The following is a 13,786-nucleotide window of genomic DNA, read 5'->3' on the forward strand; positions in this document are numbered from 1 at the left end:
AACTTTTAAAAATACCCAGGCAAATTCGGTGTCCAGACTATCTCAGTTTGTAATAGTGGACAGATAAGATAAGAAGTCTCAGCTCAAGAAATGGAACCCAGAGAGGGGATGGAACTCAGGGTGTCCCTCATGATAGGCAAGCACCCCCCTCCCCCATGAGCCACGCCCCTCAGCCCCATGCAAGCATTTTCACTTGTTTCAGCTCTTATTATTAAGCTATTAATAATTATTAATAATTATTATTAATTATTGATCTTATTAAGTTATTCTGGGCTATTTTGGATCCCGTTCAACCACTGAGCCTGAGCTTAGAACTAAAGTTCTGCCCATCCGGAGAGCATCGGGAGAAATGCGCAATGAGCGGTCGTGGACCCCGCTGTCCTTGTTAGGTCATTTCTGACAGATGAGGAATGTCAAGCCCACCTTCAGGGTGGCTGCTAGGTAAGGACGGTTCAGTCACCTTCCTGTCCTTTCCGCTGTGTGTTCGCGCGCGTGCGTGTGTGCGTGTTTAAGAAAGTTAGGCATAGTGTTTCCTGCTTGCTATTAAAACCGCGTGGCTCGGCGTGAGGAAGCGAGCGCGCGCGCAGACGCCTCGCTGACCCAGGACGCGCTTTCAGCCTCGGCCCAGGGCTTGCGGGGCGGCCGGGCGCGGTCGCTCCTCCGCGAGCGGTCCGGGGCGCGCACGCGCAGTGGCTTACCGGCCACGCCGCGGCTGTTGTGGGTCGGTGGGCGGGGCAGCTGGCTGGCAGAGAGAGGCGTCGCCTCACCGTGGGCCCTCGCGGGGCTCAGCCTTCCTTAGCGCCGGGCGGCGACGGCTGCCGAGCGTGCTAAGCCGCCCTTGCTTCTCCAAGTCGTTGTCTTCCCGTCTCCGGCCGGTGATCAGCATGGCCCGTGAGTCTGCCGGCCCGGTCGTTGGAAAGACGCGGGGGGCTTGGGGAGGGACGGCGCCGAGCGGCCGCGGGAAGGAGCGGGAGCTGGCGGGGAGGAGGGAGGGACACACGGACACCTCAGGCGTGCAGAGGACGGGACGCTGGTTCCGGGTGGGACAAGTGATGGCCTCCAGGACCACACCCACCAGAAGCGTGTGCGGCTGCCCAGCGGGACCAGTCCGCCGCCTGAGTGATAGCGGGCGCCTGAGGTCTGAAAGCCCAGGGTGCCCTCTAGCTCTTTTGTCCTCGAAGGTGACGTTCCTTGAGCTCAGTCTCTGCTGGCTTTAACAGGCAAACTGATCGAGGGCTGGATCTTCACAAACCCATCAAAGCCAGAACTTATTTTTGAGTGAGGCCTGTGTACACAACTACTGGGATGGTTGGAGGGATATATACATACATACATGTATATTGATTTTAATTTTGGTTTTCGAGAAAGGTTTTGTTGTGTACCCTGTGGCTGCCCTGAAACTCAGTCTGTAGACCAAACTCAGTCTGGCTTCAAATTCAGAGATCTGCCAGTCTCTGCCTCCTACTGCTGGGCTTAAAGGCGATTAGTTGACACCTATGCTGATGTGAGAATATATTTAAGTTCTTGAGTGTTTCTGCCTAAGCTTCCCCCTTGTCAATCTGGGAATAACTAAGCGATATTCTGCTTTCTCACTGATAAAAATACATCTGTAAGGATCATATAAATAAGGACTCTTTAATATTAATTATTCATAATTTTGAGGATGGGAAAAGAGCATGACTGTTTCTCATTGTAGGTGGAAATCAAAGAGAAATTGCCCGACAGAAAAATATGAAAAAGACCCAGGAAATTAGCAAAGGAAAAAGAAAAGAAGATAGCTTGACTGCCTCTCAGAGAAAGCAGAGGTGAGTAGCGCTAGTGGACTGTTCAAGTCAGTGGCGGTTTGACTGCCGTATTTTCAGAATGAATGAAGAACATGTTTAAACCCTTTTTGGAACTGAGCCTCGCCCACAGTTAAGGGTTAACACTGTGTGTCTTTGTAGCTCTAAGTACACTGAAACCATGCACAGTAGTTATTGTCCCAACCTGTGGACGCAGAATGACAATCCCTGAAGCTCTCATGTTTTCAGAGAAGCTCTTAGAGCAACTACAAACTGTGAGAACTTCATTGTAGAAAATAACATCCTCCATATGTAAACACTGTTGCATAGATGGGATACAATGTTTCCAAAATTGACAGCTTGCCCCAAGCATCTTAAATAAAGAGACTTGTGTCAAAAATAAAGGATGGGCTTCTGGAGTCCATTGAGGATGGAAAGAATGTTTGGAAACTGGATTCATATAAGACTACTCAGAGGCCAGCATAGGCTAAAGAGACACTTTAATGCCCTGGGCAATGTTAATCAGTTGTCATCCTAGGACTTGAGGCAGATGCAAGACAATCAAAGTTTGAACCAACACTGGCCTTTTTATCTCATACAGTTGTTACTTTGCTCGATTTGGTGGTCACAGAAACTTAAGGCAAGTTCATTGCTTTATTCGAAAGTATCACTTTCTTTTCCTTTATGATAGTTACTGTGTTTATGTGTGCACACGTGCTTCAAGTAATTATAAGCATATGTGTGTATGTTAGTAAATAAGTGCTTCAAGTAATTATAAGTGTACGTGTGTGTGTGTGTGTGTGTGTGTGTGTGTGTGCACGTATGTGTAAGTGAATATAGAGGCCAGAGGTTGGTATCAAGCATCTTTCCTCCATCACTCTCCACCTTGTGTTTTTGACAGCATCACTCACTAAATGAGAAGCTCATCAATTTGGCTAGATTGGGAGACTGATCTCCCTGTCTAAGCCCTGCCCGTCCAGCACTGAAGTTAGGTATATCCACCATGCCCTGCTTTTTACGTGAATTTTGTGGAGGTTCTAACCTTAGATCCTGGTGCTTGCACAGCAGGAACTTTAGTAACTAAAACGTCTCCCCAGCCCCAGTGACAGTTACGAATAAAGCAATGAACTTGCCTTAAGTTTCTGTTAGTCACCTAGGAGTGAAGAGAGTATAGACCAGTGATCCTGAAATGTTCTTATTGGAGAACCTAGTCTAGCTTGTTTCAGAAATAGGAGTGGGTTAAACTGTGCAAGGTGTGACATATTATCTCTACCATTATGATCCTAAAATTGATATTCACACCAGTGTGGAGAACAGGAAAGTAAAGTGCTGGTTTTGTTTTGTTTTGTTTGAGACCTAAAGTCTCACTATACTTGAACTTGTGATTCTTCTGCCTCAGTTTTGCATATTCTGGGTGCCAGGCACTAGGCACCTGGGCATCTGGCAGGTAGCTATAGACTTAGGTACTATTACTAATGTCATACATCAAATCCTACAGAGCTTGATTTGAAACAGAAAAGTAACCATTGTTCTTTTCCACTGAATTCATTCCTCTGTAGACTTTTATTTTTTCTATTTCTATAAACACTTATAGAAATGTCTTATTATAGAAGTAGCCAATACTGAACTATAATCTAATTCTAAATTTAGGTGTTAACATAGGAAAGACTCCTGATTATGAAATGGCCAGACCTTGGAATTGGTGTGATTTAAGGCAGATGATTTACTCTTCTGCCTTTTTTTTATATGAATTTTTAAAATTGTTTTTATTTTATATGTACAAATATTTTGCCTGCATGTGTGTATGCATGTGCACTGCCTGCATGCCTGCTGCCCATGGAGTCAGAACAGATATTAGGTCTCCTGGAACTGACAGACTTACAGACAGTTGTGAGCCACCATGTGATTTCTGGGAACCGAATTCAGATATCCTGCAAGAGCAGCAAGTGCTCTTAACTGAGGAGCCATCTTGCCCCTTTCTGTTTTGTTTTGTTTTTGTTTTTGTTTTTGTTTTTTAATATGAAACACAGTAGTAATAGCTGAAGAATTGTTAAGCAAAAACAAAAAACAAAACCAGCAGGGCTTTACACATAGAGGGTAGCTTTGATTTGGCTTGGCTTGATTTTTCTTTGCTTTTTGTTTTTTTGGGTTTTTTAAGATTTATTTATTTATTATATGTAAATACATTATAGCTGTCTTCAGACACACCAGAAGAGGGCGTCCAATCTCATTACAAATGGTTGTGAGCTACCACATGGTTGCTGGGAATTGAAATCAGGACCTCTGGAAGAGCAGTCAGTGCTCTTAACCGCTGAGCCATCTCTCCAGCCCTCTTTATTTTTTGAGACAAGGCCTCTCACTATATCTCAAGCTTGACTGGAACTCAGTATGTAGAAGGTCTGGACCTATGAGTGAATTCTCATGTTTACCAGCTTTTGTTGTGCAGACCTTGTTCCTTGATTTAAAACTATTGGTTAAATAAAAATGGCTACAGCCAATTGTTGGAGGGATTAGAGGTAAGTGTGTTTTGAATTCGCTGGTTAAGGGTATGAGAAGTTGGATAAGAGGAAGAATGAGGAGAGAGGAGAAGGCACCACAAGAGGAGATGTACCATGTGCACATGGACAGGAGAAACAGCAAGTATCTAGGATACACTGCTGGGGAGGTAGCCAAGCCAGCAGTTAGAAAACTAGGTTAGGGGTGACCCCAGTAATTGCCAAAGCCAAGTAAAATAACATAGTCAGATCACTTATTTGTAAGCTAGTCAGAAATAAGCTTAAATTGGTTGAACTATATTATGGTGCCTAACGTGGAACAGAACCAAGCTATTTAAGACAAATTAACACATAGATCTCCCCCAGAATGCAGCTTTGACGCTACTACAGAACAAAAACCAAACACTGCTTGGGACCGGCACCCAGGAAAGGTGTGGTAATCCCTAAGGCTACATAAGAGCCCACTCAACAGAAAGAGAGCTTCCCTGCCTAAGACACAAGGCACAGTTGCATGCTGGGACACAGTTCTAAACACAGCACCTAGGTGGGGCTTGACCCCACCTATCTAGGCAGGACACTGAGCAGCCAAGCCACCTATACTGCAGCGGCTGAAGCCTAGAATTGGTACACAGGCTGCTGGTTGCAGTTCAGGCCGATGCCCTGAGCCAGCCACACCAAGGGCTTGGAGCTGGACTCATGCAATTCTTCCAGTAGAAAAAAGGCTGGTCGTGCACAGGAGATAAAGGACAACACCCAGCTTGGGAACACAAAAGCCAATGGGTTTTCCTACAGTCAGCCAGCCCCTCATGTGAATAAAAGAATCAGAAACTACTGCAGTGTCTGAATGGAACAGCAGAGGGAGACAAAGGCACAGAAAACTCCGGATCAGGTACTAGGGTTGGCAGTTGGTGTAATAGACACATAAAGATGATAAAAAACAGTAAAGACTTTTTGGACTTGAAGCAACACTACTTTGAACAGTTAAAAATAGTTACTCCCTATAATTGGTAGTAACCTTAGACTCCCATGTATTGGAACCGCTGGGTGAGGCACCACACTCAACTGAGGATGTTGAACGCATACCTATGTAGTATATTTTAAAAATATGGAGTTCTGCACCTGTGAATGAGTCCCTGGATTTGATGTCTAGTGTCATTAAATATCATTTTATCTGTTTTGTGGGTTTTTTTTTTTTTGGAAGAGGAAGTATGAGCACTCATCTGTCCCAGCTTAGCCTAGAAGTTCCTATGTAGTAGAGTCAGATCTTAAACTTCTGATCCTCCTGCTTCGACCTCCCAAGTGCTTGAGTTATGGGAGTACACCATCACATTCAGTAACCACTAAATATTTAAAAACCATTTAAAAGTATATGTGTAAATATGGGTCCTATAACCCATATCATCGATCACCTAGCATGGGTCATTTGGTTGTAGTTCATAATTACATAACACATGAAGATTCAACCAGGGAGACAAAAGGGTTAAGAAAGTTCTTCAGTCAGGCGGTGGTGGCGCACACCTTTAATCCCAGCACTTGGGAGGCAGAGGCAGGTGGATTTCTGAGTTCAAGGCCATCCTGGTCTACAGAGTGAGTTCCAGGACAGCCAAGGCTACACAGAGAAACCCTGTCTCGAAAAACCAAAAAAGTTTATATTTAAGCATTGATTATTTGATTTAGGGCTTTTAAAAACCTGGATTGTTGTAACTCCAGTACTCAGGAAATGGAGACAAGAGGATCAAAAGCTCAAAGTCTTCTGGGCTGTGTGTCAGCTTAAAGACCATCTCTGGCTACAAGACTTATAATATTGATACTGTAGTCCTAGGTGTGTAGGAAACGTCCTAAATGTGCAGAGGCAATGGCAAGTAGATTTCTGTGAATTGAAGGCCAGTCTGGTCTACGTAGTGAATGCAAGGGCAGCCACAGCTACACAGTGAGACACTCTCCCATTTCACCAAATGAAAGAGCTTTGAGCTTATTTGCCCAAGGCCATCATAACAATAGCATGGTGTTCAAAGGTCTGACTTGAATGCTTCTCCAGTCTTTGCTTTTCTGATTGTCTACATCCATAAAAATGGAAAAGCATGAATGTTTATGTCTTCTTTGAATGTATCAAAAGGGTTGTATATAGGAAACAAGAAGAGCATTAAGTCAGTGTTCCTCTGAAACCTTGATATCCTTTTCTTTATTTCAGGGATTCAGAGATCATGCAACAAAAGCAGAAGGTAGCCAATGAGAAGAAATCTATGCAGACAAGAGAAAAATGATGACTGGATTTTTGGAAAACCTGGGTGCTATTGCCAGTGGGTGCATCATATGCTCTAAGATCAAAATTTCAGAATGATTAATCATTACATGTGTTATAACTTGTTCTTATAAAACTATTTTAAACTTTACTTTTCAGCCTAGCTTAATGTAATGTTTTAAGACCATTCATCAAAGAATAAAGAACTGACCATGCATGTAACATATTGGTGAATATTATTTTTATCAAAAGAGAACATGTATGTAATTTATTAAGTAGGTAATATAATACTTCATTTGCATTGCTAGGACCAGAGTACCTAGCAATAATAACAAGGATAAGTTGAAGGAGGAACAAATTGTCTCATGGTTTCGAAGGATTTCACTCCTTCATAGAAAGGAGAGCAGAGCAGAGCAGCTCAGTCCATGGTAGCAGGAGCACATCTTCCTTTCCACATCGCATCAGGAATTTACACTTGGACAGGAACCTGGCCAACATCCAAAGTTCTATCCCTAATGCCTACTTCTTTCAGTAGGCCCTAACTCCTAAAGATTCTATAGCCTCCTGAAACAAGACCACCAGCTGAGGAAGAAGCATTCAAACTATGAGTCTGGGAGATAACTAGAGATGCAAGCAACAATGAATAATATGATTCAGAAATAGGATCTCTTATATAAATCTGGAATTTTGGTCCATACACTTCATTAAATAGTTTGATTTTGTTTTTGTTTTTATTGTTTTCTGAAACAGTCTTATTCTGTAGCCCAGGCTAGTCTTAAACACCTAACAATCCTCCTGCCTCGGTCTTGTGAGTTCTAAGATCATAAATGTCTTAGTCAGGGTTTCTATTCCTGCACAAACATCATGACCAAGAAGCAAGTTGGGGAGGAAAGGGTTTATTGAGCTTACTTCCACATGGCTGTTGATCACCAGAGGAAGTCAGGACTGGAACTCAAGCAGGTCAGGAAGCAGGAGCTGATGCAGAGGCCATGGAGAGATGTTCCTTACTGGCTTGCTTCCCCTGGCTTGCTCAGCCTGCTCTCTTATAGAACCCAAGACTTCCAGCCCAGGGATGGCACCACCCACAAGGGGCCCTGCCCCCTTGATCACTAATTGAGAAAATGCCCCACAGCTGGACCTCATGGAGGCACTTCCCCAACTGAAGCTCCCTTCTGTGATAACTCCAGCCTGTGTCAAGTTGACACACAAAACTAGCCAGTACAATAAGTGTAGCCACAGTGCTAGCCTTAAAGATCCTTAAGCTTGTTTGTTATAAATTTTCTTAAACTTAGGGGAGTCATCGTGGAGTCATTGTTCACCTTCCACAATGTGGCTCATGGGAATTGAACTCAGAGCGTGGTGGCAAGTGCCTCTATCAACTAAGCCATGTCACTGCCCACCCACAACTGTGTGTGTGTGTGTGTGTAGTGATGGTACCTGGTGGAGGTCAAAAGCTCCATGTGAAGAGTCAAGGGATCTTGACTCTGTGAGGGGTTAGTTCTTATTTCTGCCTCGCGGCAGAGCTTCTTGTTTCTGCTGCTGCTACACTTTGTCCTCCCGGCAGTTCTATGTCCACCTCCCATTGCAGCCCCAGGGCTCAGAGTACAGGTGTGTGGCACCACATCCAGCTTCTTACCATGGGTTCTGGAAGCTGAATTCAGATTGTCACTCTTGTGTGTGTATCTTTACCAGCTGAGCTCTTATCTTCAGTTTTCTCTCATAAGGCTGCGGTATAGCAACATTAGATTGCTTTTCCTAGTTCAATTTCCAGCACCACAGACAAACTGTAAGTTCTATTTATATAAGTGTTGCTTTGTAACCCACTGCTTTATTGCAAGGATTTACACTAGAACAGACCAGGAAGATTAACTAAATGGGTAGAAACTAAATGAGGAATCAGTCAGAGAGGAATTGAGCAGAGTAAGTAATGTCTTAAATAGAAGTGACCCCCACACATCCATACACAGAAACCTGGGACTCAGGGTTAGGTCCAGGTCTGGGACTCAGGGAAAGGTCCAGGAGTCTTTTGTTTTAGGTAAGGTCTTCAGTAGCCCAGACTGACTTTGAACTTGATATTTTGCTGAAGATGATCTTGAACTGGTAACCTTCCTGGCACTACCTCCCAAGATCTGACATTACAGTCCTTCCCCAGTGCTCAGTTTATTTGTATTAGGGAGTGCAACGAACACAGGACTTTATGCATGCTAGACAAACATTCTACCAACTATACATCCCTGGGCCTACCTTAAGTGTTTTGAGGCCCTAAATTTGATCCCTATTACCCATACACCCAAAATGTGATTTGGGGCAAGAGGGATGGCTCAGCAGGCAAAAGGCACCTGTTGTCCAAGCCTGATGACCTGCGTCAGATTCCTGGAAGCCACATGGTAGAAGGAGAGGACTGACTCCCTCAAGTGTCCTGAGACCTCTGCTGATACACACCTACTTATATAAGTAATTACATAAATATAATAAAATGTTTAAATAAAAGTTTAACCTGACTTGATGGTTGTTATAAATTAGAAACTATATAAACTTGGAGCAGACAAGGGTTAGAGACATGGGAAGGTGGAGATGCGACAGTGGTTAGGAGTGCTTCCTTCCCTTCCAGGTTCCTCATGTCCTAGCACCCACATCAGGTGGCTCACACTCAACTGACTGTAAAGCCAGCTTCAGGGAATCTAACACCCTCTTCTGGCCTCCATGGACCACCTCCCATGAGCAGAGCACACAGACAGACACACTTGCATACATACAAATAAAATGAACATAAGCATATTCCTGAGCAATATACCCCTAATATAGACTTTACCGATTATGAAATTTGTACATCTGTCAGGGTTTTCTAGAGGTGCATCCTAAATAGGGAAGATGTTAACTTGTTTAATTAAATCCATGATTTCCTTAGATGATAATGACATTAAAAAACAAAACCAAGCCAGTAATAGTGTCTTATACCTGTAATCTCAGATTCAGGAGGCCTCTGCTGGATGATTGACTTGAGTTTGGGGCCAGAGAGTGAGATACTGTTTCAAACAAACTGAGCCAGGACAGATGACTCAGCAATTAAAAGAATGTCTTGCACTTGCACAGGAGCTGAGCACAGTTTCCAGCACCTGGAGTTCTGCTCCCAGAGCCCATGTTAGGTAGCTCAAACTATCTGTAACTCCAACTCCAGGGTGATCTGACACTTCTGGCCTCTGTGGGCACTTGAATTCATATAGAAGTCCTCTAGCTCCCAAATAAGGACACAGAATTCTAATATTTATTGAAAAGCTACTAGCACTATAGCTGGGTAGATACTCATTTATTGTAACCCTTTTTATAAATTTTGTTTGTTTCTTTGTTTTGGGTTTTTTGAGACAGGGTTTCTCTGTGTAGCCTTGGCTGTCCTGGAACTCACTCTGTAGACCAGGCTGGCCTCGAACTCAGAAATCTGCCTGCCTCTGCCTCCCAAGTGCTGGAATTAAAGGCGTGTGCCACTACCACCTGGCAACCCTTTTCAAACCTGTCTATAGCTGCCTACTACCCAGCCATGCTCCAATTCGTGCCATCTTAGTCTCACCCTGGCTGCACCTCCTCCATCAGTATCCTCATGGTGACTTCCCCATCTAACTCCTCTGCTTGCCACCAGAGCCACTCTTCACTGGGATCAGAAATCCTGCCTCCTCTTCTCCTACCCAACTATTGGCTGATTAGCTCTTTATTAACCAATCAGAGGTGGTGGAAAACAATTTTTACACAACAATGAAACAGGAGATGCTTGAAAATGCCATGTCTAGATTGCAAGCAGATTTCTGGGTACAGTAATCAGCATCTGAGTACACAGTGCACAAAACCATCCCCCAACACACACACACACACACACACACTGATTGAACTTTGGGAAGGTCATGGAACACTTAACCCTCCGGAAGGGAGAGGCTAATTAACATTCCCCAGACCACAAGGGAAACGGACCTGTGACCTGCGGGTGGGGACATATTCCACAGAATATGATATGCCCGCCTTCAGACAAGGGAAGGCCTTGCCACCGCATTCCCTAAAGACCAGTCAGTTTAAAGGACACACTGTTCCACCAATCATATTGTGTCTAGTTGCTGATGCTCTATTCTGCCCCTGGAAACCCTATAAAAACTCACCTGACCAGGCCACTGGGGGTCACCGCCTCTCCTTTGGGTCTAGGACAACTCCAGTGCACTGGAACAATAAATTCCTCTTGCTTTTTGCATCAATTCCAGCTCCCTGTGGTTCTCTCAGGGGGTCCCGGTAAGCTAAGGCTCAACAGAGTCTTTTTTTTTTTTTTTGGTATTTTCAAGACAGGGTTTCTCTGTATAGCTCTGGCTGTCCTGGAACTCACTCTGTAGACCAGGCTGGCCTCGAACTCAGAAATCCATCTGCCTCTGCCTCCAAAGTGCTGGGATCAAAGGCGTGCGCCACCACCGCCCAGTTCAACAGAGTCTTACAGCACTATTTGGAAGTGTGGTCTTGTTCAAGTTGGTATGGCACTGTGGGCTTGGGCTTTATGACCCTCATCCTAGCTCCCTGGAAGCCAGTCTTCTCCTGTTTGTCTTCAGAATAAGATGTAGAACTCTCAGCTCTTCCTATATCATGTCTGACTCGACAAAGCCATGCTCGTGTCTTGATAATGGACTGAACTTCTGAACCTGTAAGCCAGCCCCAATTAAATGTTGGCCTTATGAGCGTTGCTTTGGTCATGGTATCTGTTCCAGCAGTAAAACCCTAACTAAGAAGTTGGTACCAAGGACTGGGGTTGTCTGAGTTAGGGTTTTACTTCACTGCCTAAGCATGCCTATGATAGCCCATGCATAAGAATACCACTGAAACCAGACATGGTGGTGAATGCTCACAATCCCAGGACATGGGAAGCTGATGCACTAGGATGACTACAAATGTGAGGCCAGCCTGGGCTACTTATCAAGACCCTGTCTCAAAACAACAAAAATCAGAGTGGTGATGGCGCACGCCTTTAATCCCAGCACTTGGGAGGCAGAGGCATGATAATTTCTGAGTTTGAGGCCAGCCTGGTCTACAGAGTGAGTTCCAGGACAGCCAGGGCAATACAGAGAAACCCTGTCTCGAACCCCCCCCCCCCCAAAAAACAATAAAAACCACTGAAGAAGCAGAATGACAAACAGCTTAAATTCTATGAAGATCTAAATTGTAAAATTATTTAAAACTTCATACAGATTTTAACTTACACACTCATTTTTTTAATTGTGTGGTTTTGTTGTTTTGAGACACTGTTGCAGTGTTCTGTTGTGTAAATATTCCCTAATTTAGCTAAGGCACTCTACTTTTTACCAGTTCATGCATTGCTCCCAGCATAAAGATATTATGAATATTTTTGAATAATACTAGCATAGTTTTTCTCTTCTTGCAACACTGAGGATCAACTCCAGGTTTGTATGCATAGCAAACAAACATTTCCTCCACTAATACCTAGCCCTATATGAACATTTTTTATATTAGAAATATGGTGGTCACGAGCAGTCACAGTTATTGACAAACACCTAGCAATGGAATTTCTTAGGCATAAAGTATTTTATTCTTTCCGAAGGTTCAGTTGTGTACCATGTAATGACTTTAAAGTCAGTTATAGACCACATACTTAGCAATCGTCTCCTAAAATCCTTACTGCCCAATGCTGGGCACAGTGCTACTGTGTTCCTTTCACCCTAGCACTGAAGAGTCTGAGGAAGAGCGGAAGAGCAGGAACTTGAGCCCAAACCTGATTATCAAGCTCCTGTTGTGTAGCTCTTTCCTCTGAGGTAGATAGTACATGTGATGAACATGTACTTCGAATGCATGAGCTCCCCAGGTAAATCCTCAGCAGTAGCAGGAGCAGCAACAACAGTAACAAAACAAAACACATAAAACATTAGTTTATATAAGTATGCTATGATGTTTACCCAATGAGAAATCCCAGCCGGGCAGTGGTATTATTATGCTCCTCTTGATGAAACATTAGCATATAATTTATAGACAATTGATCATCCTTCAGCTCCTTGAAATGAAGTCTGGAGCCACAGCTCCCCAAGGCATTGTGGGAGGACAGTAGGGTGTGCTTCCCAGACACTCTGTCCATGTCCACAGCTGAGAACATTCTTTTTTAACAAATGATCTCCACCCATGTTACTATCAGTGTGCCCTGATCCAATTTTTTTATTTTTTAATTCTGGAACATAAGAATCCAGAAATCTCACTGGGCATTTTTGGGATGCCCTATTGGCTGTGCCCTATTCCAAGTTGCCCTAGATTGTAGAAAACAGTGGTTTTTGCCAGGCTGTGCCCTGCCCTGGGAGACTCCATCTTATTTTGAGACAGGGTTTCATTGCAAACTTCTGACTGGCCTGGAACTTTCTATGTAAACCAGGCTGGCCCCAACTCATACCTGCTTGCCTCTGGAAACTCTACCCTACAAGGAGCTTCTGACTCCATCTTGAGCGAGAGGACTACAGCCTCTGGGTACACCAGAAATAGCACCATCTGCCAGGACCTATCTAGTTTTTGGGTTTTTTTGTTTTTGTTTGTTGTTGTTGTTGTTGTTGTTGTTGTTGTTTGGTTTCTCCAGACAGGGTTTCTCTGTGTAGCTCTGGCTGTCCTGGAACTCACTCTGTAGACCAGGCTGGCCTCGAACTCAGAAATCCGCCTGCCTCTGCCTCCCAAGTGCTGGGATTAAAGGCGTGTGCCATCACCGCCCGGCCCTATCTAGTTTTTTGTTTGTTTATTTTTTGCAGGCTGATAGGTGGCTTATTCCTGAGAGCAGAAAGGGAATCAATCTATACATTTATTGGGATAAATCAAAACTGTGGCGGCACATGGGATATCAAAACCCTATCAAGGAAACCAGACTTAAGAACTAACCAGATATGCCAGATCAAGGAAATGGTCGACCTCCCCAACCTGGGGCTCATTACGAAACGGACAACTAAACATTGCAATGGAAGACCCGATACCAACCCATCATCTTATAATTGATGTGTGCATCAAGAACCAGCAAACCCAGGATGCCCTTATTGTGGAGTTTCATTCATCTTGGCGTAGCACCTCTATTTTGTACGTTAGCTCCCATTACCATTGTTTGTTTGTTTTTTTTTTTTTTACTAACTTTATTATTTTTTTTTAAGATTTATTTATTTTATGTACATGAATGCACTGTAGCTGTGTTCAGATGCACCAGAAGAGGGCATCGGATCCCATTACAGATGGTTGTGAGCCACCATGTGGTTGCTGGGAATTTAACT

The 13,786-nt window shown here is 43.9% G+C and overlaps 1 protein-coding gene across 2 annotated transcripts; it reads left to right on the top strand.

Moving 5' to 3' along the window:
* Positions 1-608: 608 nt before the first annotated feature.
* Positions 609-6,740, top strand: Serf1a (small EDRK-rich factor 1A). Of its 2 annotated transcripts, none has more exons than XM_031360411.1 (3): positions 609-891; positions 1,697-1,805; positions 2,383-2,548. In XM_031360411.1, exons 1-3 carry the CDS (start codon positions 885-887, stop codon positions 2,531-2,533), a joined length of 267 nt encoding a protein of 88 aa, XP_031216271.1. In that variant the 5' UTR covers positions 609-884; the 3' UTR covers positions 2,534-2,548. The 2 variants fall into 2 exon arrangements, with proteins under 2 accessions (XP_031216271.1, XP_031216272.1); XM_031360412.1 differs by lacking the exon at positions 2,383-2,548 and adding an exon at positions 6,468-6,740 and having other exon boundaries at positions 616-891.
* The last annotated feature ends 7,046 nt before the right edge of the window (positions 6,741-13,786 follow it).

The sequence above is a fragment of the Mastomys coucha genome, unplaced genomic scaffold (assembly GCF_008632895.1).
Source record: "Mastomys coucha isolate ucsf_1 unplaced genomic scaffold, UCSF_Mcou_1 pScaffold8, whole genome shotgun sequence".
NCBI lineage: Eukaryota > Metazoa > Chordata > Mammalia > Rodentia > Muridae > Mastomys > Mastomys coucha.